At 44.6% G+C, this 23,329-nt stretch overlaps 1 protein-coding gene across 1 annotated transcript in view; it reads left to right on the top strand.

Annotated features, from left to right (window-relative positions):
- The window catches only part of LOC105488067 (zinc finger protein 606), a 26,033-nt gene extending 2,704 nt beyond the window's left edge, over positions 1-23,329 (top strand). Inside the window, exons 4-7 of the mRNA XM_011751773.3 lie at positions 230-318; positions 11,532-11,658; positions 11,951-12,046; positions 20,423-23,329. Coding sequence (XP_011750075.2) covers positions 230-318; positions 11,532-11,658; positions 11,951-12,046; positions 20,423-22,401 — 2,291 coding nt within the window. The 3' untranslated portion in view covers positions 22,402-23,329. The remainder of the gene's footprint in view (positions 1-229; positions 319-11,531; positions 11,659-11,950; positions 12,047-20,422) is intronic.

The following is a 23,329-nucleotide window of genomic DNA, read 5'->3' as shown; positions in this document are numbered from 1 at the left end:
GCTTCTCAGAGATGGTACCTAATAGCACAGTGGGGGCAATGAGAGATTCATGTGTTCAAGTACTTTCCTAACCTCCTCTGAACCCTAATTCCTTCATCTATAGAATGAGGAAGTAGGTCTCTTCCCTCATTCAAGGGGGAGGGGCAGGGGCTGGTCCTCAGCCCCACAGAAGGACAGGTGAGCTCCTGGCAGCGAGAGCTGCCTCCATGACTTTTTTCTCGTTTCTTAGCTCTGTGTCCTCAGGATCCTGCCTGGCACGTGGAGGGGAACCTCGAGGAGGGGAGGAGGGCCACTGGGCTCCCAGCAGCCCAGGTTCAGGTGAGATGGGCTGTTCTGTTCCCAAAGGATGATGTCCAGGTTATCCTTGGTCATCCCAGTTGATGTGGCTCACCAGTTTACAACAGTTGGAGTTTGGGTAGGAAAGGAAGCAACTGGAAGTTAATGCTTCCTGAGAGGAGGCAGGCAGAATCAGGCTGATTTTAGTGCCTCGGAGCCTTGCTCGGAGGCTGGCCTTGCGGACCAGCCTGTCCACAGTGCTGAGCTCCGACGAGCCTGGCCTTGCGGACCTGCCTGTCCACAGGGCTGAGCTCCGACTAGCCTGGCCTTGCGGACCTGCCTGTCCACAGTGCTGAGCTCCTACTAGCCTGGCTGCTTGTGGGGCATGAGGGGCAGCCCTTTTGGCTGGCAGCCCCACTTCTCTCTTGCCACCTTCACTTATGTCTTTAGCACCTGATTTAGGCTTATGCTGTGCAGTGCCTGCTGTGAGGGGAACAAGGACAGGTGTGAGCCTCCACCCTGAGGAGCTCCCAGACCCTTTTCCAGGGTTATTCACTCAGCTGAGGACATCTCACGGCCTACCTGGAGCCACACATGCAGTGTGGGATGTGAGAAACCTGAGACGGGTAGGATAGGCCCGGAGGAGCTCAGTCACCTGATGAGTTGGGAGATGGGACAGAGTCTGTGTGAGGTCAGCTTTTGCTGTGAGGGGAAGGCTGCTTGGGAGACCTGGGCCAAGAGGTGAAAAGAATGCATCAGCCAGTTGGGCACAGCCTGGTGAGTGGGAGTCTGGCCTCCTGCAGCACTACAGGGGTGGGGGGTGGCAGGCACACTACGTGACCAGTGTTTGAGTGAGACTGACTCCAGTTAGATTTTAGGCTAGAGAGGCCAGAATGAACCCAGCCAGGCCCTGAATGCCTGCTGCAGAGCCTCAGAAGTCTTGGGATCAGGGGGCACCAGGGTTCGAAATGTGGTGATGGTTGTGGAAGAGGAGGGCTGTGGGAAGCAGGCTGGTGTTTCAGGCTTCAGTCTGACCAGGACCTTGGAACTAGGGAGGAGAGGTATGAGGAAATCAAAGCAGGGGCCTTTGTGATTATGGGGACAAGGTGGCTGCTGAGAGAAATAGGACAATGGAGTCACTTAGGAAAGGTGTCATCTCTCTGCGCTCCTCCTGCCCAGCCTCCTCACCACATGCAACCACTTAAAAAAATTTTTATAATAGCTTTATTGAGATGGTACTGACATACTGTAAAGTTTATCCTTTTAAAGTTTATAATTCTGTGGTTTTTAGTATAGTCACAGAATTGTGCAACAATCACCAGTATCTAATTCTAGAACATTTTCATCACCCCAAAAATAAATCCTGTACCCATTAGTAGTCACTCCCTGTCCCCCTCCTCCCTCCCAACCACTAGTGTACTTTCTGTTTCTATGAATTTGCCTAGTCTGGACTTTCCTAAAAATGGAATCATAATATGGCACAGTCTTTTTTGTCTGGCTTTTTTCACTTAGCATAGTGTTTGCGTTTTCAAGAGTTACCCATGTTGTAGCATTGAGTCAATATTTCTTTTAATGACTGAGGCAGCCATTTTTAACTTTCTGTTTTCAGTTTTTTAGAGTTGTCTCTGTATTTCTAAATGGGAGATTTTTAAAAATTGTTTTTTTCTAATTCATGAAAGTTACATTTACCCTGTTAACTCCCTGCTATGAAAGATGAAGAAAAACAGTTTCATTACTTTTTTTTAGGTCTTTTATTTTTAAGTTAAAATAATGAATCAAGCAGATGTGACATACTTGGATATAAAACAATTTAAAAATCATGTCTCTACTTTGTGCCTCCCCCTGAAATTAAAAAATATTAATGAAACCGCCCACAGTTTCAAATCTGGTGGGTGAAATACATCATAAGTATGCTGTCCCCACTTGGCAGCGTTGCTATCCCTGGTCCGGATGAGATGGGAAGCAGACGGCCTGAACCATATGATGCAAGGTGATTGTTGCCTGGTATCAGAACTTGGGCAGCTATGAGGTTTGCTGCTGTTACAATGTACAGTCATTATTAAATCCTAAAACAGAATCATCAGTAGTGAAGCTAGGCTAGCCTGAAAGATGGCCCGTGAATCAGATTCTGAGGAGTAGAAGTTAGCTATAATAAAACACTGCGAAGAAGCCCTGTTAACCACCATACTACACTCTGCTGTTAATTTATACTAGGCTTTCTGAGAATTATCCAAGTTAATGCCGAGAAAATAAAACAGAATTAAAAATAACAACATCCTCCAATGTCTGAAGAGTTGTGATTTCTGATAACATGCTCCTGGCTGGCCCCCCTCCCCACACTTTGGATTTTTTCCTGTGGGAAACTTGGATTTGACTGCTGTGTGTTTTTAACTAAGTGAGATCTTCAGGAATGCAAAAGAACCCGGTGTCCTTTGTTGTTCCCTCCAAGTTTAAATATTTATTGAAATAAAGCATTTATCTGGTGAAAACATCAAATGCTGTCATCCCTCATTATCTGAATAGTCCATTCATGGAAGTACGTTGAATAGTGAGGTTTTAACTACAGAAGCCCAGATCCCCTTATTTCTAGAAATAGGGGGAAATAATAATTGTAGTGATAATATCTCATTCCATCTAAAAAACCCCAACCAGCCTCTCCAAATATGGAAGCATTCAAACCCCTCTGTAACAATCCACCTAGGATATCTGCGTAACAAACATGATGTACATAAAACACCAATAATAATCTGCGCTCATCCTTGGTTGGACTTGGGGATGTGCCTAGTCTAGTTCTGTTTTCCTTCTCTGCAGTGAAATCTACCATAGAAGCCATCTGAATTGCCCCAGGTTCCTTGAAGGGGGAGCAGTTGGGCAAGATCTGTTAGCAAACATCTGAGACCCAGCTTAGCACCCTTGGTCTTCTCTCCTTCAGACTCTCACAGGGTTTAAATGTGTGGCTGGTTTGTTAGCAGATTCCATAAAGTGTTTTAGAATGCCTAGATAAGTGCTTATACGTGTGTACAAAGTGATGTGTGCAAGAATGTTTATGAGAATTTGGGTGAAACACGTTTGCAAGTCATCCTAGGATATAATTGAAAAATGCAGATGTAGCTCATGAGGGTGACCTGTGGACCAGAAGGGTTTGCTCCTCCCTCTAGCAGGACTCTTCTCTCTTTAGCACCCTTGTGGTAACCTCAGCATCAGGCAACAGTGAAACCTGCATTTCCTCTCCTATCCTTGAAGGGTCCCTCTCATCTCCACAGCCTGTGACACTAGGTTCCTGTCTTCCACCATCTCTTCCTTCTGGCCTTTCGGTTTTGCATTTTCCTTTGCAATTCTATGCCAAAGGTGTTTACTGTGTCCCCTTACCATTCATTTACTTATTTTTATTTTTGAGGCAGAGTCTCATTGTGTTGTACATAATGGATTGCAGTGGCACGATCTCAGCTTGATGCAGCCTCCCCTCCTGGGTTCAAGGGATTCTCATGCCTCAACCTCCCGAGTAGCTGAGATTACAGGCATGCACCACCACACCCGGCTAATTTTTGTATTTTTAGTCGAGACAGAGTTTCACCATGTTGGTCAGTCTGGCCTCAAACTTCTGACCTCAGGTGATTTGCCTGCCTTGCCCTCTCAAAACGCTGGGATTACAGGCATGAGCCATTGTGCGCGGTCCCATTACCATCCTTGAGGTGAGGCCTCCATGATTTGTGGGCCAGGACATGATTACATATTCAGCTGGGGGCAGCTCCTTTTTTCTTCCTGCTTTTTAGCCCATGGGCCTTACAGTTTGAAAATGTCCCCTTTTTCATTTCTGAATTTTTTAAAAATTTATTTTAATTTTAATTTTAACAAATTTCATAATTACAGAAGAGTATAAAAAGGAAGCAAATGGCATCACCATCAGTGAACAATTATTACTGTTTTGTCATATTTGTTACCTTTTTCTTCTTTTACATAGTACTCTGTCTTTCCACCATTTCTCAGGCAACCACTCATGGATTCAGTTTGTACACAGCTAATTCTTTTTCATATGCATACATAGATGATAAACCATATAGACATAGTCTTTTTCTTTTTTTGAGACAGAGTCTCACTGCGTTGCCCATACTGGAGTGCAGTGGGTGATCTTGGCTCACTGCAATCTCCGCCTCCCGGGTTCAAAGGATTCTTGTGCTTTAGCCTCCCAAGTAGCTAGGATTGCAGGCATGTGCCACCATATCTGGCTAATTTTTGTATTTTTAATAGAGGTGGGGTTTTGTCATCCTGGGCAGGCTGTTCTCGAATTCCTGGCCTCAGTGATCTGCCTGCCTCGGCTTCCCAAAGTGCTGGGATTATAGGTGTGAGCCCCTGCACCTGGTCAAACACTCTATTTTTTTCCCAGTGATTTTTTTCTACATGTAGTTTTCCTATAATTTTCTTTTTTTGACTTTGAGGTCCATCCATGTTGATAGATACGGAGAAGTCAGGCTTATTCCTTTTGTGCTGCCAAGTGTATCCATTAGAGAAGTGCGCCTCTGTTCATAGTTTCTTTTATGGACAGGTTTATAAATTCCTCTTTCCCCCATTGTTTTTGCTGCTGGAGCCAAAGCTGTGTGAACATTCCTGTAGCTTCACTTTGTGCAAGTGTGTATGTAGTTTTTTATCTAGGCATACCCCTAGAAGCAGAATTGTACCTGGTTTTAGGTTTTTTTTTTTTTTTTTGAGGTGGAGTCTTGCTCTGTTGCCCAGGCTGCAGTGCAGTGGTGCAATCTCAGCTCACTGCAATCTCCGCCTCCCCGGTTCAAGCGATTCTCCTGCCTCAGCCTCCTGAGTAGCTGGGACTACAGATGCATGCCACCACACCCAGCTAATTTTTATATTTTTAATAGAGGCGGGGTTTCACCATGTTGGCCCGGATGATCTCCATCTCTTGACCTCATGAGTCACCTGTCTTGGCCTCCCAAAGTGCTGAGATTACAGGTGTGAGCCACCATGCCCGGCTAGGTATATACTTTCAATGTTACTAGTGCTGCCACATGTCTCTCCAAGGGGCGAAGCTACTTCACAGTCTCCCCACTCTGGGAGAAAATACCCATTTTCCTGCATTTTTGTCAACACTTGACATTATCAGGTGTTTTAAATATTTGCTTACCGGCCGGGCGCGGTGGCTCAAGCCTGTAATCCCAGCACTTTGGGAGGCCGAGGCGGGTGGATCACGAGGTCAGGAGATCGAGACTATCCTGGCTAACATGGTGAAACCCCGTCTCTACTAAAAATACAAAAAACTAGCCGGGTGAGGTGGCGGGCGCCTGTAGTCTCAGCTTCTTGGGAGGCTGAGGCGGGAGAATGGCGTGAACCCGGGAGGCGGAGCTTGCAGTGAGCCGAGATCACGCCACTGCACTCCAGCCTGGGAGACACAGCGAGACTCCGTCTCAAAAAAAAAAAAAAAAAAAAAAAAAAAAAAAAAATATTTGCTTACCTCAGGACCAGAAAGGTATACTGCATGACTTGAATGTGCATCTTCTTGATTGCTAAGTACCTTTTGATGTCTTTATTGTCCGTCTGTATTTCCTTCTGTCTTTGTTTCTCTTCCCCCATCCCTGGATTTCTAGAGACCAACTTTAATGTAGGTATTTCACACACATTCTGAATCCTAATTCTTTGTCACATATCAACTGTCTCCTCCCAGTCTGTAGCTTGTCTTTTTTTTTTTTTTTTTTGAGACGGAGTCTCGCTCTGTTGCCCAGGCTGGAGTACAGTGGCCGGATCTCAGCTCACTGCAAGCTCCGCCTCCCGGGTTCACGCCATTCTCCTGCCTCAGCCTCCCGAGTAGCTGGGACTACAGGCACCCGCCACCTCGCCCGGCTAGTTTTTTGTATTTTTTAGTAGAGATGGGGTTTCACCGTGTTAGCCAGGATGGTCTCGATCTCCTGACCTCGTGATCCACCCGTCTCGGCCTCCCAAAGTGCTGGGATTACAGGCTTGAGCCACCACGCCCGGCCTTGTAGCTTGTCTTAACTGGTGGTGTCTTGTCAGTCAGATGTTTGAATGTTGGTATGTCTTTGTCAAATGTGCCTATCTTTGTTTATGGCTAGTGTTTTTGTGTGTCTTATTTTAAGAAGTCTTGTGTTATTTAAAAAGTAATACTTCCCTCTTGTCCTTTTCCTTTATGGTCTCTTTCTGGGCTCTTCTGTTAGGTGGTGGACTTCCTGAACAAATTGCCGTGTCTCTGATCTCTTTATATTCCATGTCCTTTTCTTGGCAGAGTTTGGGGGTGTGATGATCATGTTCTCACCACAGCAGAACTGTCTAGGGCCTCCTGAACTAATTGCTGTGTCTTCTGGTCTTTTCTTACTCTGTGAAGGCTTTCCTCTTCTCTCAGCCTCTCTTGTAGCATCCTGTCCCACTTTATACTGAAATCACTCTGATCTGAGAATCTGAGAATAGGAATTACAGTTCTCTGAAAGTTGAATGTGGCTGTTGTCTGGATTCTCTGGCCTTGTGGCTACTTGGTTCAGTCTCTTGATCTGCATCAGGGGTTTCTCATGTCCAAGAGTCGTCTGGTCTAGGGCAGGGCTGTGAGGCTGGAAGTCCTGCTCTACTGCAGCTGCGTAGATCTGATTCCTGATTGGTGCTTTCCGCTCCCCTCTGCCCTCCTGGTGAGGCATGCCCTGGGTTTTGTGGGCCTTCATGGGCCAGGGTCAGCCGATCAGCTCTACTTCCAGTTTCATAGATAAAGAGCTGTGAGGCCACAGACTCCCTTCTCTTCCCCATCTGGTGGGACTGAAGAGGTCTCCACGCATCTGGGCAGCCTGAGAACTTAGCCGCAGTCTGAAGTCTGAGGAGGCTCCTGGGACTTTTGCCTGGGTATAAGTGCATGGCTGCTGGCAGTGCCGCCCACGAGGTGGGGCACTTGCAAAGCTATTCAAGTGCAGGCTTCTGCCTGCTGTTCTCAGCCTGACTCACTCCTGCCTCTCCTAGAGTCCTCTTGCGGGAAGCACCTGCTTCACCATGGTGCCTCCTAGTGTGGGGCTGGATTCGCCTCTAGTCTAGTTGGTCAGCCTCACCTTCATCTGTTCTGCCTCTGGGAGGAATGAGTGGAATTCAAGGTGCTGACGCCCCCATTTTTTTTCACTGGCTGGGTTATTTCTTTAACTTTCTTTAAAAAAAAAAAAAAAAAAAAACTTGGCCGGGCGCGGTGGCTCAAGCCTGTAATCCCAGCACTTTGGGAGGCCGAGACGGGCAGATCACAAGGTCAGGAGATCAAGACCATCCTGGCTAACACGGTGAAACCCCGTCTCTACTAAAAAATACAAAAAACTAGCCGGGCGGGTTGGCGGGCGCCTGTAGTCCCAGCTACTCGGGAGGCTGAGGCAGGAGAATGGCTAAACCCGGGAGGCGGAGCTTGCAGTGAGCAGAGATCCAGCCACTGCACTCCAGCCTGGGCGACAGAGCGAGACTCCGTCTCAAAAAACAAAACAAAACAAAACAAAAAAAACTTGTTAGGAGATTTCTGAACCCCAAAGTAGAAGATAAACCCTGTATTAGTTTGGTTTTATGTTGCTATTGTAATAGACTACCACAGACTTTATGGCTTAGAACAACATGAATTTATTCTACTGTTCTGCAGCTCAGAAGTCTAAAATGGGTCTGCAGGGCTGTGTTTCTTCTGGAGGCTCAAGGGAGACTGCTTCCTGGCTCATGTCCTGTCCTCTTTCATGAGCCATTTCCTGGCTCATGCCCTGTCCTCCGTCTGCAAAGTACATCACTCCGACCTCTGCTTGTGTCATATCTTCTGTGACTCAGACTCCTGCCTCCCTCTCTCACTGATAAGGACTTTGGTGATTACATTGGGCCACCTGGGTAATCCAGGATAATCCCACTAAAGATTCTTAATTATATCTATAAAATTCCTTTTATCATTAAGATAACAGTCACAGGTTCTAGGATTAGGACATGGGCATCTTTTGGGGGCTGTCATTCAGCCTGCTGCAAGCACCCATGTTGACCAGCTTCAGCAGCTGTCAGCTTTCTGCTTTCTGCATTTATTTTCATCTATTCCAACACAACCTTTTTTAAACTGGAGGATTTGAAAGCAAATCTCAGAATTGTATCGTTTCACCTGTGAGTGTTTCTGTGTATGTATCTAAGAGATATGTACCCTTAAGGAAGAAATCATAATACGTTTATCATACTCATCAAAATTACCCATAATTCCTCAATGTTACCCGATATCCAGTTCATACTGTTTTCTCTACATGTCCCTAAGATAGCTTTTTACAGTTGTTGGTTTGTTCAAATCAGGATCCAAACAAGGCTCACACACTGCACGTGCTTCCTATGCGGAAGAAGCTAGGTCACTGGTCTCGTTGATTTGCCTGATTTTTGCCTTCATGATGTCATTGAATACGTTCCTCCATCGCCTCGTCTCCTGTGAGCAGTAGTTGGACTAGAGGCCTGAGTAGACTCATCTGGTATTTTTAGAAAGAATACTTCGTAGGTGGTGCTGGGTTCTTCGTACTGCTTGCATCCGTGAGCACATGGTGTCTGGTTGTCCCATTTTCAGGTATGGTGGGTTAGTGGGTGCAGGTACTGTCAGGCTGACCCCTCCATTATAAAGCCCCCTGTCTACCTTTCACCTGCGGCTGAGCACTCATTGATGGTCATGCCACTGTCCACTGTTTTATTCGAGACTGCAGAACCGCTCTCACAATTTCATTCCTCTTGTGTTTATTAGACCTAATTCCTGTATTTTTAAACATATAATGATTCCACTGGGGTCTTGGGAGGGGTGGGAAGTGAATTTGTGGCTTGGTCTACCAGCTGGACAGCGTTAGGATATGGGTTTGCACCTTGTCAGTGTAGGTGAACATCAAAGCCATCTAAGAAGGTGCTACCCCAGGGAGGTTACGATGTGTGAGAGAAGCACCGGGTCAGAGGCACCCTGGGTCATCAGCACAGCTGCCTAGCTGCCTCCCCAGGTGCTGTTGCTCTGTGAAAGTGCATCTGGCGTAGGTGTGGTGCACTTCTCTGTCCATGTTACATTTACTTTTTGTTTTTCGTTTTTTTATTTTTTGAGACAGAGTTTCACTCTGTCGCCCAGGCTGGAGTGCAGTTATGCGATCTTGGCTCACTGCAGCTTTGCCTCCCGGGTTCAAGGGATTCTCGTTCCTCAGCCTTCTGAGTAGCTGGGATTACAGGAGTGCTCCACCATGTCCAGCTAATTTTTGTACTTTTAGTAGAGACGGGATTTCATCATCTTGGCCAGGCTGGTATTGAACTCCTGACCTCAAATGATCCACCCACCTTGGCCTCCCAAAGTGTTGGGATTACAGGCATGAGCCAGTGCTCCCAACTCCCATGTTACATTTAAATAAAAAAAAAAATTACATTACCATAAAATGTAGAAACAGTAGCCGTCAAGCATACTGAGGTCTGGGCAGTCTGTGAGAGGAAAACCAAGAAGTTGTCATTGACCATGGGGTTTGGGAGGGTATCATAGAGGGAGGTTGTGGCCAGCACTTCTAAATGCTGCATAGGCCAAGAAGGTAAAGGCAGAAATCAAACTTTGGACTTGGCAATCACAAGACATTGGTGAGATCTTGGTGAGAGCCTGGTAAAAATAAGACTCATATAATTATTGCTCCAAAATGCTTCAATATAGATCAGCAAAAATGACAAATATTCAGAAAAAATTTCCATTACCAAGGAACAGGAAAACGGATAATAAAGGCAGAGAAGGAACTGCCCTGGGGCAAGGCCGGACGACAAGGAAGGAGAGAAGGTGAGAGTGCACTGTACCTTGCAGGAGGAGGTTGACTGCCAGAAGCAGTGGGACAAGGGTGCGGGAGACGTCTCTACAGGGGGTGTGAGGCTGCAGGAGGGGTGATTCTGTGCCTCTGAGGACGTGAGACACAGAAGAAATGGGACAAGGGTGCAGGAGACATCTCTACAGGGGGTGTGAGGCTTCGGGAGGGATGATTCTTTGCCTCCGAGGATGTGGGACACAGAGGTGAGGTTCAGCCATGGAAAAGAGGATGGACAGTCCTTGCCGTGGGGGTACAGTAAGGCTGAGCCTGGGGAGTTGTGAGCAGGAGTTGACTTTTCAGGGTGTGGTATTTATTGGAGCAGAAGCAGTTCTTTGTTTTAAGCCCATCATGTGAAGGTAGAGGGGAAGCAATTGAGACAATAAAAGTTGATACACTGAAGATTCAGCAGGGAGGGCTGGCTCAGATCAGGACTTGAGGCTGGGTGCAGTGGCTCATGCCTGTAATCCCAGCACTTTTGGAGGCCAAGGTGGGCGGATCACCTGAGATCAGGAGTTCAAGAGCAGCCTGGTGAACATGGTGAAACCCCATCTCTACTAAAAATACAAAAATTAGCCAGGCGTGGTGGTGCACGCCTATTGTCCCAGCTACTCAGCAGGCTGAGGCAGGAGGATCACTTGAACCTGGGAGGCAGAGGTTGTAGTGAGCTGAGATCGCACCATGGCATTCCAGCCTGGGTGAGAGTTAGACTCTGTCTCGAGAAAAATAATTTAAAAATAATAATAAAAAGACTTGAGGGATGTATTCATAGGAAAAGCCAGACTTAGGTTACCTTTCCTTTTTCCTTCTAGTTTTCCAGTTTTCTTGCTTTCATTAAAAAAAAAAAAAAAAATCAGTTTAGATTATTTGTAACTAAAGTGCTTTTGATGGCAGCTGTAACCAATTTTCCTTGGACTGGGCTGCTCTGGGGCATCCTGCACACCCTTAGCTTCAGTCCTTGGGACAGAGATGAACTGGGAATGGAAGGCTCCCCACCATGGCCAGAAAGACAACTTGTGAATGTACAGATCACCCTTTCAGGTCCTTGATCTGGGTGTTGAAGCAAAGACTCCATCCTAAAGGTCTCTGGCTTGCAACCATTGCTTATAGCCTGTTGCCGCACCGGTCCAGGCCTTATTACATGACTGCCTTTCCAGAAGAGGGGCATTGCCAAGGTGGGGGACATAGCCAGTGTGCTGGAATTTGGCAAGAGTCTTCGAAGAGACCTGCTCAGCTTTGCTGTGGTTCTTGTGGGCCCAGGTATCTAATTCCCTAAGAGTATATACCAAAGATGGGGTCTTGGGTGGTTCTCAATGAGCCCTGCCTCACATTAGTCAGACTCGTGAATAACCAGGACAGTTTCTCTATATCCTGTCTTCTCTCCCCAGGGCTGTCAGCCTCACTCCATCCCTAGAAATATTGGAGGCGGTGGTCACAGGCTGAGAAGGAACATTTGTGTTCTTTTAGGAACCAGTGACCTTCAAGGACGTGGCCGTGGACTTCACCCAAGAAGAGTGGGGGCAGCTGGACCTTGTTCAGAGGACTCTGTACCGCGATGTGATGCTGGAGACCTATGGGCACCTGCTCTCTGTGGGTAAGGCAGGTGCTGCCCAAGTAAACGAAGCTGTTCCCATGGTAATGCCTTCAGCTGCTCCATGTTTAGAAGCTCGTTGCAGGGGCGAGGGTGGTGTCTCAGAAGAGCTGAGATGATCTTGGGCCCTGAGGTTCGGGGACAAAACTCCTAATGCTTACAGAGCACGGAGTGGGAAGGACCTTGCGTATTCTGCCCAGGTTGAGAAGTCACAGGGAGGAATAAGCAAGAGAAGCTTTCTTTAGCTGTCCCAACGCCTCATGACACGAGTTCCATGCTTTTCCTCCATGCACAGGAAATCAGATTGCCAAGCCTGAGGTCATCTCCCTGTTGGAGCAAGGAGAAGAGCCATGGTCAGTGGAGCAGGCATGTCCTCAACGCACTTGTCCAGGTGAGGGCAGAGCCCAGGCTGAACAAGGAACGGAATTCCCCCCAGGCCCTCTTTGTTAAGAAATGGAGGCCGGGCGCGGTGGCTCAAGCCTGTAATCCCAGCACTTTGGGAGGCCGGGACGAGTGGATCACGAGGTCAGGAGATCGAGACCATCCTGGTGAACACGGTGAAACCTCGTCTCTACTAAAAAATACAAAAAACTAGCCGGGCGAGGTGGCGGGCGCCTGTAGTCCCAGCTGCTTGGGAGGCTGAGGCAGGAGAATGGCGTGAACCCGGGAGGCAGAGCTTGCAGTGAACTGAGATCCGGCCACTGCACTCCAGCCTGGGTGACAGAGTGAGACTCCGTCTCAAAAAAAAAAAGAAATGGAATAAGGCCATGAAGAGTTACCTTCCTCAGATATATTTAGAATTCCCTCTAAAGAGCTTTCTTCTCTTGCTGCTTTTGATTTAGAGCAAAGAAGCATCACCGGCCGGGCGCGGTGGCTCAAGCCTGTAATCCCAGCACTTTGGGAGGCCGAGACGGGCGGATCACAAGGTCAGGAGATCGAGACCATCCTGGCTAACACAGTGAAACCCCATCTCTACTAAAAAATACAAAAAACTAGCCGGGTGAGGTGGCGGGCGCCTGTAGTCCCAGCTACTCGGGAGGCTGAGGCAGGAGAATGGCGTAAACCTGGGAGGCGGAGCTTGCAGTGAGCCGAGATCCGGCCACTGCGCTCCAGCCTGGGCGACAGAGCAAGACTCTGTCTCAAAAAAAAAAAAAAAAAAAAAAAAAAAAAAGAAGCATCACCATCCTAATAAGATAGCCATTTTCATGTGCTGCAGTTTCCCTCCCTCACTGGCGGCTCTCTTGATGGTCCTGTTTTCTGCGGTCCCTTCTTCTAACGTTACCTCTCATCCATGTAGCTACTTAAAATGTTTTCCTTATTCCCTCTGTTGCCAAACTTGTAACCTATAACTACAGATACTTCTTTAAAAAAAATAGGTTTTTTGGGCTTTTTGGTTTGTTTTGGGACAGAGTCTCGCTCTGTCGCTCAGGCTGGAGTGAGTAGTGCGATCTCTGCTCACTGCAACCTCCGCATCCCGGGTTCAAGCGATTCTCCAGCCTCAGCCTACTGAGTAGCTGGGATTACAGGCACCCGCCGCTATGCCTGGCTGTTTTTTGTATTTTTAGTAGAGACAGAGTTTCACAATGTTGGCCAGGCTGGTCTCGAACTCCTGATCTCAAGTAATCCACCCACCTCAGCCTCGCAAAGTGCTGGGATTACAGTATGAGCCACAGTGCCCGGCTTGGGCTTTTGTTCTTTCTTACTGAGATCTTCTTGGATACCAAACAAAATAGATTTTTAAAATATAGGTAATGTTCAAATACCTGAAAGCTACTTAAAATGTGTAAGCTAAAAAAAAAAAAAAACTCCTTTATTAAAAAAACTAGCTGGGCTTTGTGGTGCATGTCTGTGGTCCCAGCTACTCAGGGGGCTGAGGTGAAGATTGCTTGAGCCTGGGATGTTGAGGCTGTAGTGAGCTGTGATTTCACCATTGCACTCCAGCCTGAGTAACAGAGCAAGACCCTGTCTCAAAAACACCACCAAAAATAATTCATTTATACTCCTTGTTCTTAGTCACATTACTGTTATTCCCCCAAAACAGAGATACACAGAGGCATACACACAGGTAACCACTTTTCTTTTACTATAAAATCTTGAGTTATTTTGGCCGGGCACGGTGGCTCACACCTGTAATCCCAGCACTTTGGGAGGCCGAGGTGGGTGGATCACAAGGTCAGGAGATTGAGACCATCCTGGCTAACACAGTGAAACCCTGTCTCTACTAAAAATATAAACAATTAGCCGGGCGTGGTGGCAGGCGCCTGTAGTCCCAGCTACTTGGGGGGCTGAGGCAGGAGAACAGCATGAACCCGAGAGGCAGAGCTTGCAGTGAACCGAGATCACACCACTGCACTCTAGCCTGGGCGAGAATGTGAGACTCTGTCTCAAAAAAAAAAAAAAAAGAAAACTTGAGTTATTTTCTTGATAGTTGCCCTGGGGATTACAATTAACATCTTTTGAGACAAGGTCTTGCTCTTCTGCCCAGACTGGAGTGCAGTAGCACAATCTTGACTTACTGCAACCTCTGCATTGCAAGCTTAGGCAGTCCTCCCACCGCAGCCTCCTGGGTAGCTGGGACTACAGCCATGCACCGTCATGCTCAGTTAATTAAAAAAAAAATTTTTTTTTTGTAGAGACGAGGTCTCACTGTATTGCCTAGGCTAGTCTTGAACTCCTGTGCATAAGCAATCCTCCTGCCTTGGCCTCCCAAAGTGCTGAGATTATAGGTGTGAGCCACAACGCCTGGCCTTACAATTGACATCTTGATTTATGACAATGTAGTTTGGATTAATACTAGTTTAATATTAATAGTATATCAAAACTTTGTTTCTGTATAGCTCTGTCCTCCTCCTTTTATGCTGTTTTGTCACAGATTACATCTTTATACATTGTGTATTCATGAATATAGATTTATAATTATTGCTTTATGCAGTTGTCTTCTAACAGACTAAGAAAAGGAGCTAGAAACAAGAATTGTATTTATATTGTCTTTTCATACTTATGTAGCTGCCTTTATTGATGTTTTTTATTTAGAGTTACTGTTGAATGTTCTTTCATTTCAGCATGAGGGACTCATTTTAGCATTTCCACTCTGTTGCCCAGGCTGGAGTGCAGTGACATGATCATGGCTCACTGTAGTCTCAACTTTCTAGGTTCAAGTGATCCTCCCATCTCAGCCTCCTGAGTAGCTGGGACTATAGGTGCACACGACGACGCCCCACTATGTTGCCTAGGCTGGTCTTGAACTCCTGAGCTCGAGTGATGCCCCCGCCTCAGCATCTCAAAGTGCTGGGATTACAGGCATGAGGCACTATCCCCAGCCAGCATTTCCTATAGGACAGGTTTGCTAACAGCAAACTGTGGCGTTTTGTTTATCTGGAAATCTCTTGATTTCTCCTTCATTTTTGAAGGATAATTTTACCGAGTGTAGAATTCTTTTTTTTGTTTGTTTGTTTTTGTTTTTGAGACGGAGTCCACTGTGTCCCCTAGGCTGGAGTGCAGTGACGCAGTCTTGGCTCACTGCAACCTCTGCTTCCTGGGTTCAAGCTATTCTCCTGCCTCAGCCTCCTGAGTAGCTGGGATTACAGGCACCCACCACCACGCCGGACTACTTTTTTTTTTTTTTTTTTGTATTTTTAGTAGAGACGGGGTTTCACCGTGTTAGCCAGGATGGTCTCGATCTTCTGACCTCGTGATCTGCCCACCTCGGCCTCCCAAAGTGCTGGGATGACAGGCGTGAGCTGCGCCCGGCCCTAGTTTAATTATTATGTGTATGCATGTAGCCTTCTAGGTTGGAGCTTCTCAGAGTCCCTATAGACATCTCATTCCTCAGTTCTTTCATTCTATCTTTTTGACTCCTGTATTTTGGGCCCCACCTGTTCGCCATCACCTTGGGCAATGGTGACTTTAAAACATTGCCTGTAAATGTTAGAAAAGTACGTCCTCCCTGGAGGCTTTTTAACACTATGAGAGTTCTGTGTCAGGCAAAATAAAGACCAGCTTTTCCGGTGGAGTCTTCCAGGGAGCCACTAGGCAGATCTAGTAATGATTGTTCTTTGGGATTGAGGCTTTGAAAAAGCTCCAGCTTTGTTCTGCTCACTGAAGTACCAGCAGTGGGAGCTGTCATTTTCAAAGGCTGTTACTGAGCCAGAGATGGGACCAGGGTAAGTTAAAACACCATATAGCTTACTATTCTTATTAAAATTTACTTTTCTGGAATAAATGTTTCCTGGTTGCTGCAAGGCTTTGGTTAATTTACAGAATTTTGAAAAAATTGCCTTCTGACAGTTTTGCCAGTTTTTTAGTTGGTTTTACAGAGTGTTGAAATTTTAGATGTCTTTACTTTGCCATTTTCACTGACATTCTGCCCCAGGTAATCACTTTTAGTAATTTCTGTTATGTGCATAACAGAGTTTCCTTATGCAACTACAAGCATGTAGGAATTTGTGTTACTTTTCACGTTTTCACCAGTAGGAATATTATACACATTGTCTTTATCTTACTGTTTTTGGCAATGTGCCACAGTCTCTTCTTGAGTCCTGAAGTTGGATTATCTTCCACCCACTCTAATGGAGGGGACTTTGGTGGAGAATCTCGCCGGTTGTTTTCTATTCAAATTGGAAACTTTCCCCTAAGAGCTCATGAATTCCAGGAGCTTTAATTCTTCTGCCTTCGGTGCTGCCCATCCTTAATTACCATCCAGAGCCCTACAATTCCAGCACCTCTGTCCTTACACCTCTCCCCTTTACAAAGCATCTCAGCTGTCTCCTTGATCACAGCCGATAGAACCAGTAATCTTGTCTCCTCTTTCTAGATGTTTTCCCATCTCCCTGAGATGTATTTCTGCATGTCCCCTAAGCTGGAGATTAAGAAGTCATCTTGACTTCCTACTCTTTCCTCGCCAAGAAGTAATCTCTCTTCTAACTCCCAAGATTTTCTTCCTCTGAAATGTTAGTTATGTCATTCAGCTTCCATCATCACTCTCAGTCTGGCCCCTTTCTCATAAAATTCCGGCCCAAGTTGATGAGGAAATTCTCACTTCTTGTTAGCCACTTCAGGTGTCATTTCTGGGTTTATATCCCTGAAATCCTTCATTATGAGGTCCCTGTCAGTAAACCTAGAGTGATTCTAATTGCCTTTTAACAAAACAACTGGATTTCAAGACCTTCTATTTTTTCTATTGTTTCTCTCATTTCCTGAATAGTTCCTGGAGTTTATTCAGTAGGTATCCTTATCTTCCTCCTTACACACTGGTCAGGCCATGCATGCCTCTGCTCATGCAGAGTGACTAGTCATTCTGTACCCAGGTCGTGCTTCAAGGCTGAGCTCATGTTGTTTCTTTTGTGTGAACCATCCTCAATCACTTCAGTTAGTGCTGATCTCCTTTTTTGATCTCCTACCCACTTAGCATCTATTCTATAACCCCACTATCTCAGAGTGATGTTTCTTTTGTTTTGTTTTGTTTTTTTTTGAGATGGAGTTTCGCCCTTGTTGCTCAGGCTGGAGTGCAGTGGCATGATCTTGGCTCACTGCAACCTCCACCTTCTGGGTTCAAGCAATTCTCCTATCTCAGCCTCCCGAGTAGCTAGGATTACAAGCGCCTGCCACCACGCCCGGCTAATTTTTTTGTATTGTTTTAGTAGAGATGGGGTTTTACCATGTTGGCCAGGCTGGTCCTGAACTCCTGACCTCAGGTAATCCACCTGCCTCAGCTTCCCAAAGCTGGGATTACAGGCATGAGCTACTGCGCCCAGCCTCAGAGTGATATTTCATATATATTCATCACTGTTTGGTATGACCTCTCATCACATAGATTCTGACTTCCAGGGAGACCATACTTTCTTGCCTCGTCTCTGGTACTGGAAACTCAGTAGACTACAAGTACTGAGTGAGTATAAAGTTGGATAAGAGCTGTTCATTTGGTCTTTCAGTTGGTCTTTCATTTGGTCAGGGAATTGGTCAGCTTCCATTTGTAAAAGCTTTTACTAGAAGGATTTAAAATCTGTATGAAGATAATTCAGTAACTTTTAAGAGCTGAGCTTGAAATTGATAATAAATGCCAGTTGTGCAGAGTAGACCCTCTGTTATAATGGTCGTGGGGGCCAGGATGGGGGCTCACATTTGTAATCCCAGTGCTTTGGGAGGCCAAGGTGGGAGGATTATTTCAGCCCAGGAATTTGAGACCATGCTGGGCAACATGGCAGAACCCTGTCACTACAAAAAAATTAAAAACATTTAGCCAGGCATGGTTATGTGTACAGGATGCACGCCTGTAGTCCTGTTACTCGGAAGGCTGAGGTGGGAGGATCGCCTAAGCCCAGTAATTTGAGATTACAGTGAGCTATGATGCCTGAGTGAGACCCTGTCTCAAAAAAATTGAACAAAAAATAATGGACTTGGGTGGTAAAAGGGGGAAAATTACATACAGTAAAGAGATAAAAAGAAGCAGAGAGAGAGGACAGGGTCTAGTTCTTGTTGGGACTTGCCTGGGACTTTAGACCCTGTGGCAATCTGGATAATGACTTCCCCTACAAAGATATCTGCATCCTAATCTCCAGAATTTGTGAATAGTGCACCTTGTGTGGCAAAAGGGACCTTCAGATGAGAATAAATTAAGGATCTTGCTGTGGAGAGATTATCCTGGATTGTCTGAGTGGATTCTAACTGTACTCACAAGGGTCCTTTTACAAGATTGCGGTAGGAGGGTCAGAGACACAGGGAGAGGAAGTGATGACAGAAGCAGAGGTCAGAGTGACGAGCTTTGCAGATGGAGGAAGGAGCTGTGAACCAAGGAATTTGGGCAGCTTCTAGAAGATGGAAAGGGCAAGGATATGGTGGATTCCTTAGAGCTCCTGGAGGGAGCACAACCCAGCCGATAACTCCATTGTAGTTCAGTGAAAGCCGTTTTGGACTTCTGACTTCCAGAATGGTAAGATCATAAATTTGTATTATCTTAAGTCACTAAATATGTGGTAATTTGTTACAATAGCAGAAAGAAACTAATATAGCCTCCTTTGGTTGTTAGAGAACTGATACTTCAGCAGTGACAATAGGCAGCTCCTGTGTATTAAACTTACCAGGAGTTTGGCTGGATTCTGAGTCTCGTTAGTTATCAGAAAAGTTCTCTAAAGATAGCAGCAGGGCCATTGTTCAAATATAGGTTAGCCTGTGTAACCTATATGTAACGCCTGTGTCTGTTTTTTTACACTATGCTGTCTTCCTAGTCCATCTATCATTGCTCTAAAAATATTCTGTGGTGGATAGAAGTGTAACTTTAGGGGTATCCATAAACTGTGATGATGTTTGCCCTTTGGGTTGGTGGATCTTGTGTGATTGACTGGATTCTGTGACACAGGAAACAATGTGATAGCATTTTGTCATAGGTAACAGCCTGGCTTGAAGCCTCGCTTGGTGATACTCTCTTAACACCCCTCTCCTCCTTTTTTCTGCATTTGTCAAGATATGGGAGTAGAAGGACATTATGACACAGAAGTGAATTAGAGCACTCATGATGTAAACATTACTTGCTAAAGGCCTTGTGTGCTCACCTACCTACCTTTTGTTAAGATGAAAGGCTTTATTCTCTTTTTTTCTTTTTTAACCTTAATAACATTCACTGTGTCCTTTTGTCAGGGATCTTCAAGACCACCCCAGGTTCACTGATTCACTATGAGGACTTATAGGACTCAGAAGTGATTATACTCAGGATTATGGTTTATTACAGTGAATATAAAGCAACATCAGCAAAGGAAAAAGGTGCATGGGGTTAGACCAGGTGCAAGCTTCCAGTAGCATACATGGGGCACACTTAATTCCTCCAGCAAGGAGTTGTGACAACACACGTGAAATGTCTACTAGGAAACTTGCCTAAGTGTAGGAGTCCAGTGTGTTTATTGAGAGGTTGTTTGTACAGGCACACAGTGCCTGCGTGACTCACTGCAATCGCTGAAACTCCAGACCACCCAGAGGGAAAGCAGGTGATCACTATGAACGACATTGTTTGCACATATATCTGAAGAAATTGGTAAATGTGCTTCAATACCTTGAGCATGCAAAACACTCTTACTAGTTAGAACATTCCAAGATCTTAATTCCCAGGAGTTGGCTAAGGGCCAGTTAGGAAACAGGCCACCGTTGCAAGGTTTGAGCATGTCAGGCCTGCAGAGTTAACTCTTTCTTACATGTTCTTTTTTTTTTTTTTTTTTTTTTTTGAGATGGAGTACCGCTCTGTCACCCAGCTGGAGTGCAGTGGCGCAATCTTGGCTAACTGCAAGCTCCGCCTCCCGGGTTCACGCCATTCTCCTGCCTCAGCCTCCTGAGCAGCTGGGACTACAGGCGCCTGCCACCACACCTGGCTAATTTTTTGTATTTTTAGTAGAAACAGGGTTTCACTGTGCTAGGCAGGATGGTCTCTATCTCCTGACCTCGTGATCTGCCTGCCTCGGCCTTCCAAAGTGCTGAGATTACAGCACTGGGTGAGCCACCGCGCCCAGCCTCTTTCTTGCACATTCTTATCCTGGTCTTCCTTTTCATGGAAAGTACTTTTAAATGGTTTCATTAGTTTTCAGTACACACTTTATTCTGGTTAACTGTTGTTTACTTTTCACTATTCTTTTCCCTATTATGATCTTTCTTTGAGTTCTAAGTCTGGTCTTGAAAATAAACTTACACTTGTCTTTTTGATAATATGGACAGTAAATCTCACCATTCCCACTTTATTCTAATATCTTTCTCTATGCTCTCATAGCTTTTTTTCTGTCTGTTTCAGAATGGATGAGAAATCTTGAAAGCAAAGCATTGATCCCAGCACAGAGCATTTTTGAGGAAGAACAATCCCATGGCATGAAGTTGGAAAGATATATATGGGATGATCCTTGGTTCTCCAGGTTAGAAGTTTTGGGATGTAAAGACCAATTAGAAATGTATCACGTGAACCAGAGTACAGCTATGAGGCAGATGGTCTTCATGCAAAAGCAAGTACTATCCCAGAGAAGCTCTGAATTCTGTGAACTTGGGGCAGAGTTTAGCCAGAACTTAAACTTTGTTCCATCTCAGAGAGTTTCTCAGATAGAACATTTCTATCAGCCTGATACGCATGCTGAAAGTTGGAGATGTGACTCAGCCATAATGTATGCAGATAAGGTTACCTGTGAAAATAATGATTATGACAAAACTGTTTATCAGTCCATTCAACCTATTTACCCTTCAAGAATACAAACTGGAGATAATCTTTTCAAATGTACTGATGCTGTTAAATCTTTCAATCATATAATACATTTTGGTGATCATAAAGGAATTCACACAGGAGAAAAACTCTATGAATATAAGGAATGCCATCAAATCTTTAACCAGAGCCCATCATTTAATGAACACCCAAGGCTTCATGTTGGAGAAAACCAGTATAATTACAAAGAATATGAGAATATCTTTTATTTCTCATCCTTTATGGAACATCAAAAAATTGGTACTGTAGAGAAAGCATATAAATACAATGAATGGGAGAAAGTCTTTGGGTATGATTCATTCCTTACTCAGCATACAAGCACTTACACTGCAGAGAAACCCTATGACTACAATGAATGTGGGACGTCTTTCATCTGGAGCTCTTACCTTATTCAGCATAAGAAAACTCATCCTGGAGAAAAACCCTATGAATGTGATAAATGTGGAAAAGTTTTTAGGAATCGTTCAGCCCTTACTAAACATGAACGGACTCACACTGGAATAAAACCCTATGAATGTAATAAATGTGGAAAAGCCTTCAGCTGGAATTCTCATCTTATTGTACATAAGAGAATTCATACAGGAGAAAAACCTTATGTTTGCAATGAGTGTGGGAAATCTTTCAACTGGAACTCTCATCTTATTGGACATCAGAGGACTCATACAGGAGAGAAACCTTTTGAATGTACTGAATGTGGGAAATCATTCAGCTGGAGCTCCCATCTTATTGCCCATATGAGAATGCATACTGGAGAGAAACCCTTTAAATGTGATGAATGTGAAAAAGCTTTTAGGGACTACTCAGCCCTTAGTAAACATGAAAGAACTCATTCTGGAGCAAAACCATATAAATGTACTGAATGTGGAAAATCCTTCAGCTGGAGTTCCCATCTTATTGCCCATCAGAGAACTCACACGGGAGAGAAACCGTATAACTGTCAGGAATGTGGCAAAGCTTTCAGAGAACGCTCAGCCCTCACTAAACATGAGATAATTCATTCTGGAATTAAGCCCTATGAATGTAATAAATGTGGAAAATCCTGTAGCCAAATGGCTCACCTTGTTAGACATCAAAGGACTCATACTGGAGAAAAACCCTATGAATGCAATAAATGTGGAAAATCCTTCAGTCAAAGCTGTCACCTTGTTGCTCATCGGAGAATTCACACTGGTGAGAAACCCTATAAATGTAATCAATGTGAAAGATCCTTTAACTGTAGTTCTCACCTCATTGCACACCGGAGAACTCATACTGGAGAGAAACCATACAGGTGTAATGAATGTGGGAAAGCATTTAATGAGAGTTCATCCCTTATTGTACACCTAAGAAACCATACTGGAGAAAAGCCCTACAAATGTAATCATTGTGAGAAAGCATTTTGTAAGAATTCTTCCCTTATTATTCATCAGAGAATGCATAGTGGAGAGAAGCGCTTTATATGCAGTGAATGTGGAAAAGCCTTTAGTGGTCACTCAGCCCTTCTTCAACACCAGAGAAATCACAGTGAAGAGAAACTGAATTGAATTTGCGAGTTTTTTGTTTATCATACATTTTGACAACACATTGAGGAAAACTCTATAAACATAATCAAGAGGGGACATTTTTCATTAAGAGTTCAGTAAGACTTCTCCCGCATTATTTACTAGAAAGTATCTATCTTAGAAGAAACCCCGTGAAGTAAAAGAATAGGGAAAAGCTTTCAGCAGTTATGTAGCCCTTATTCAAAATCAGATAATTACAATGAAGAAAACTAAACTCCCCTTACGGTCTACCAGTAATTCATACTTGAGAACCGTGACTGTGGGGAATGAGGCATCTTTTAGCAAGAGCTCTCACCTAGATTGGTGTGAATTGCTAAGGGAAAAACCTTATGCAGAGAAAAGTTTTTGACTGGAAATACACTGTTTTGCATCAAGCTGGAGTATTGGATGGAAAACTTTACAATAACATTTTGTGCATAATTGTAGAAATGCAGATTTTGTTGTTATAAGGGGAGGGTCTAGGTGCTCAGGAGTAGAATATGAAATGCTGAATCTGAATGTAAGAAAAATAATAGTATTGAATGGGGTATTTACTGTTGATTAACCTCCTTAGAGAAAATTAATGAATGAGATGACTAATGGTAGAAAAGTTATTGCCTAGGAGTATGAGACTGATGTTGCTGGACAGAAAGTGATCCTTAGCCCAGTGTGTCAGCGTCTATTGTTACTCATCACTGCATTGTTGGGCAATTAGTTTGTATTTTGTTTTAGGCAATCACTATAAATTATAATTATGGACACTGCATCAGTATACATAACAAAGGAATAAAAAGGATACAGAATTGTATATACATATTTACTGTAACAGATCTAAAAAATGTGTATGGATAAAGACCTGAAAGATCCATGGAAAAATTAACCCAGTTAATTTGAGATTTTAAAAAAGTTTTACAAATACATATAACAATTA

The sequence above is a fragment of the Macaca nemestrina genome, chromosome 20 (assembly GCF_043159975.1).
Source record: "Macaca nemestrina isolate mMacNem1 chromosome 20, mMacNem.hap1, whole genome shotgun sequence".
Classification (NCBI taxonomy): Eukaryota; Metazoa; Chordata; class Mammalia; order Primates; family Cercopithecidae; genus Macaca; species Macaca nemestrina.
The sequence above is the reverse complement of the archived record's forward strand: the minus strand, read 5'-3'. Positions and strand labels throughout refer to the sequence as shown.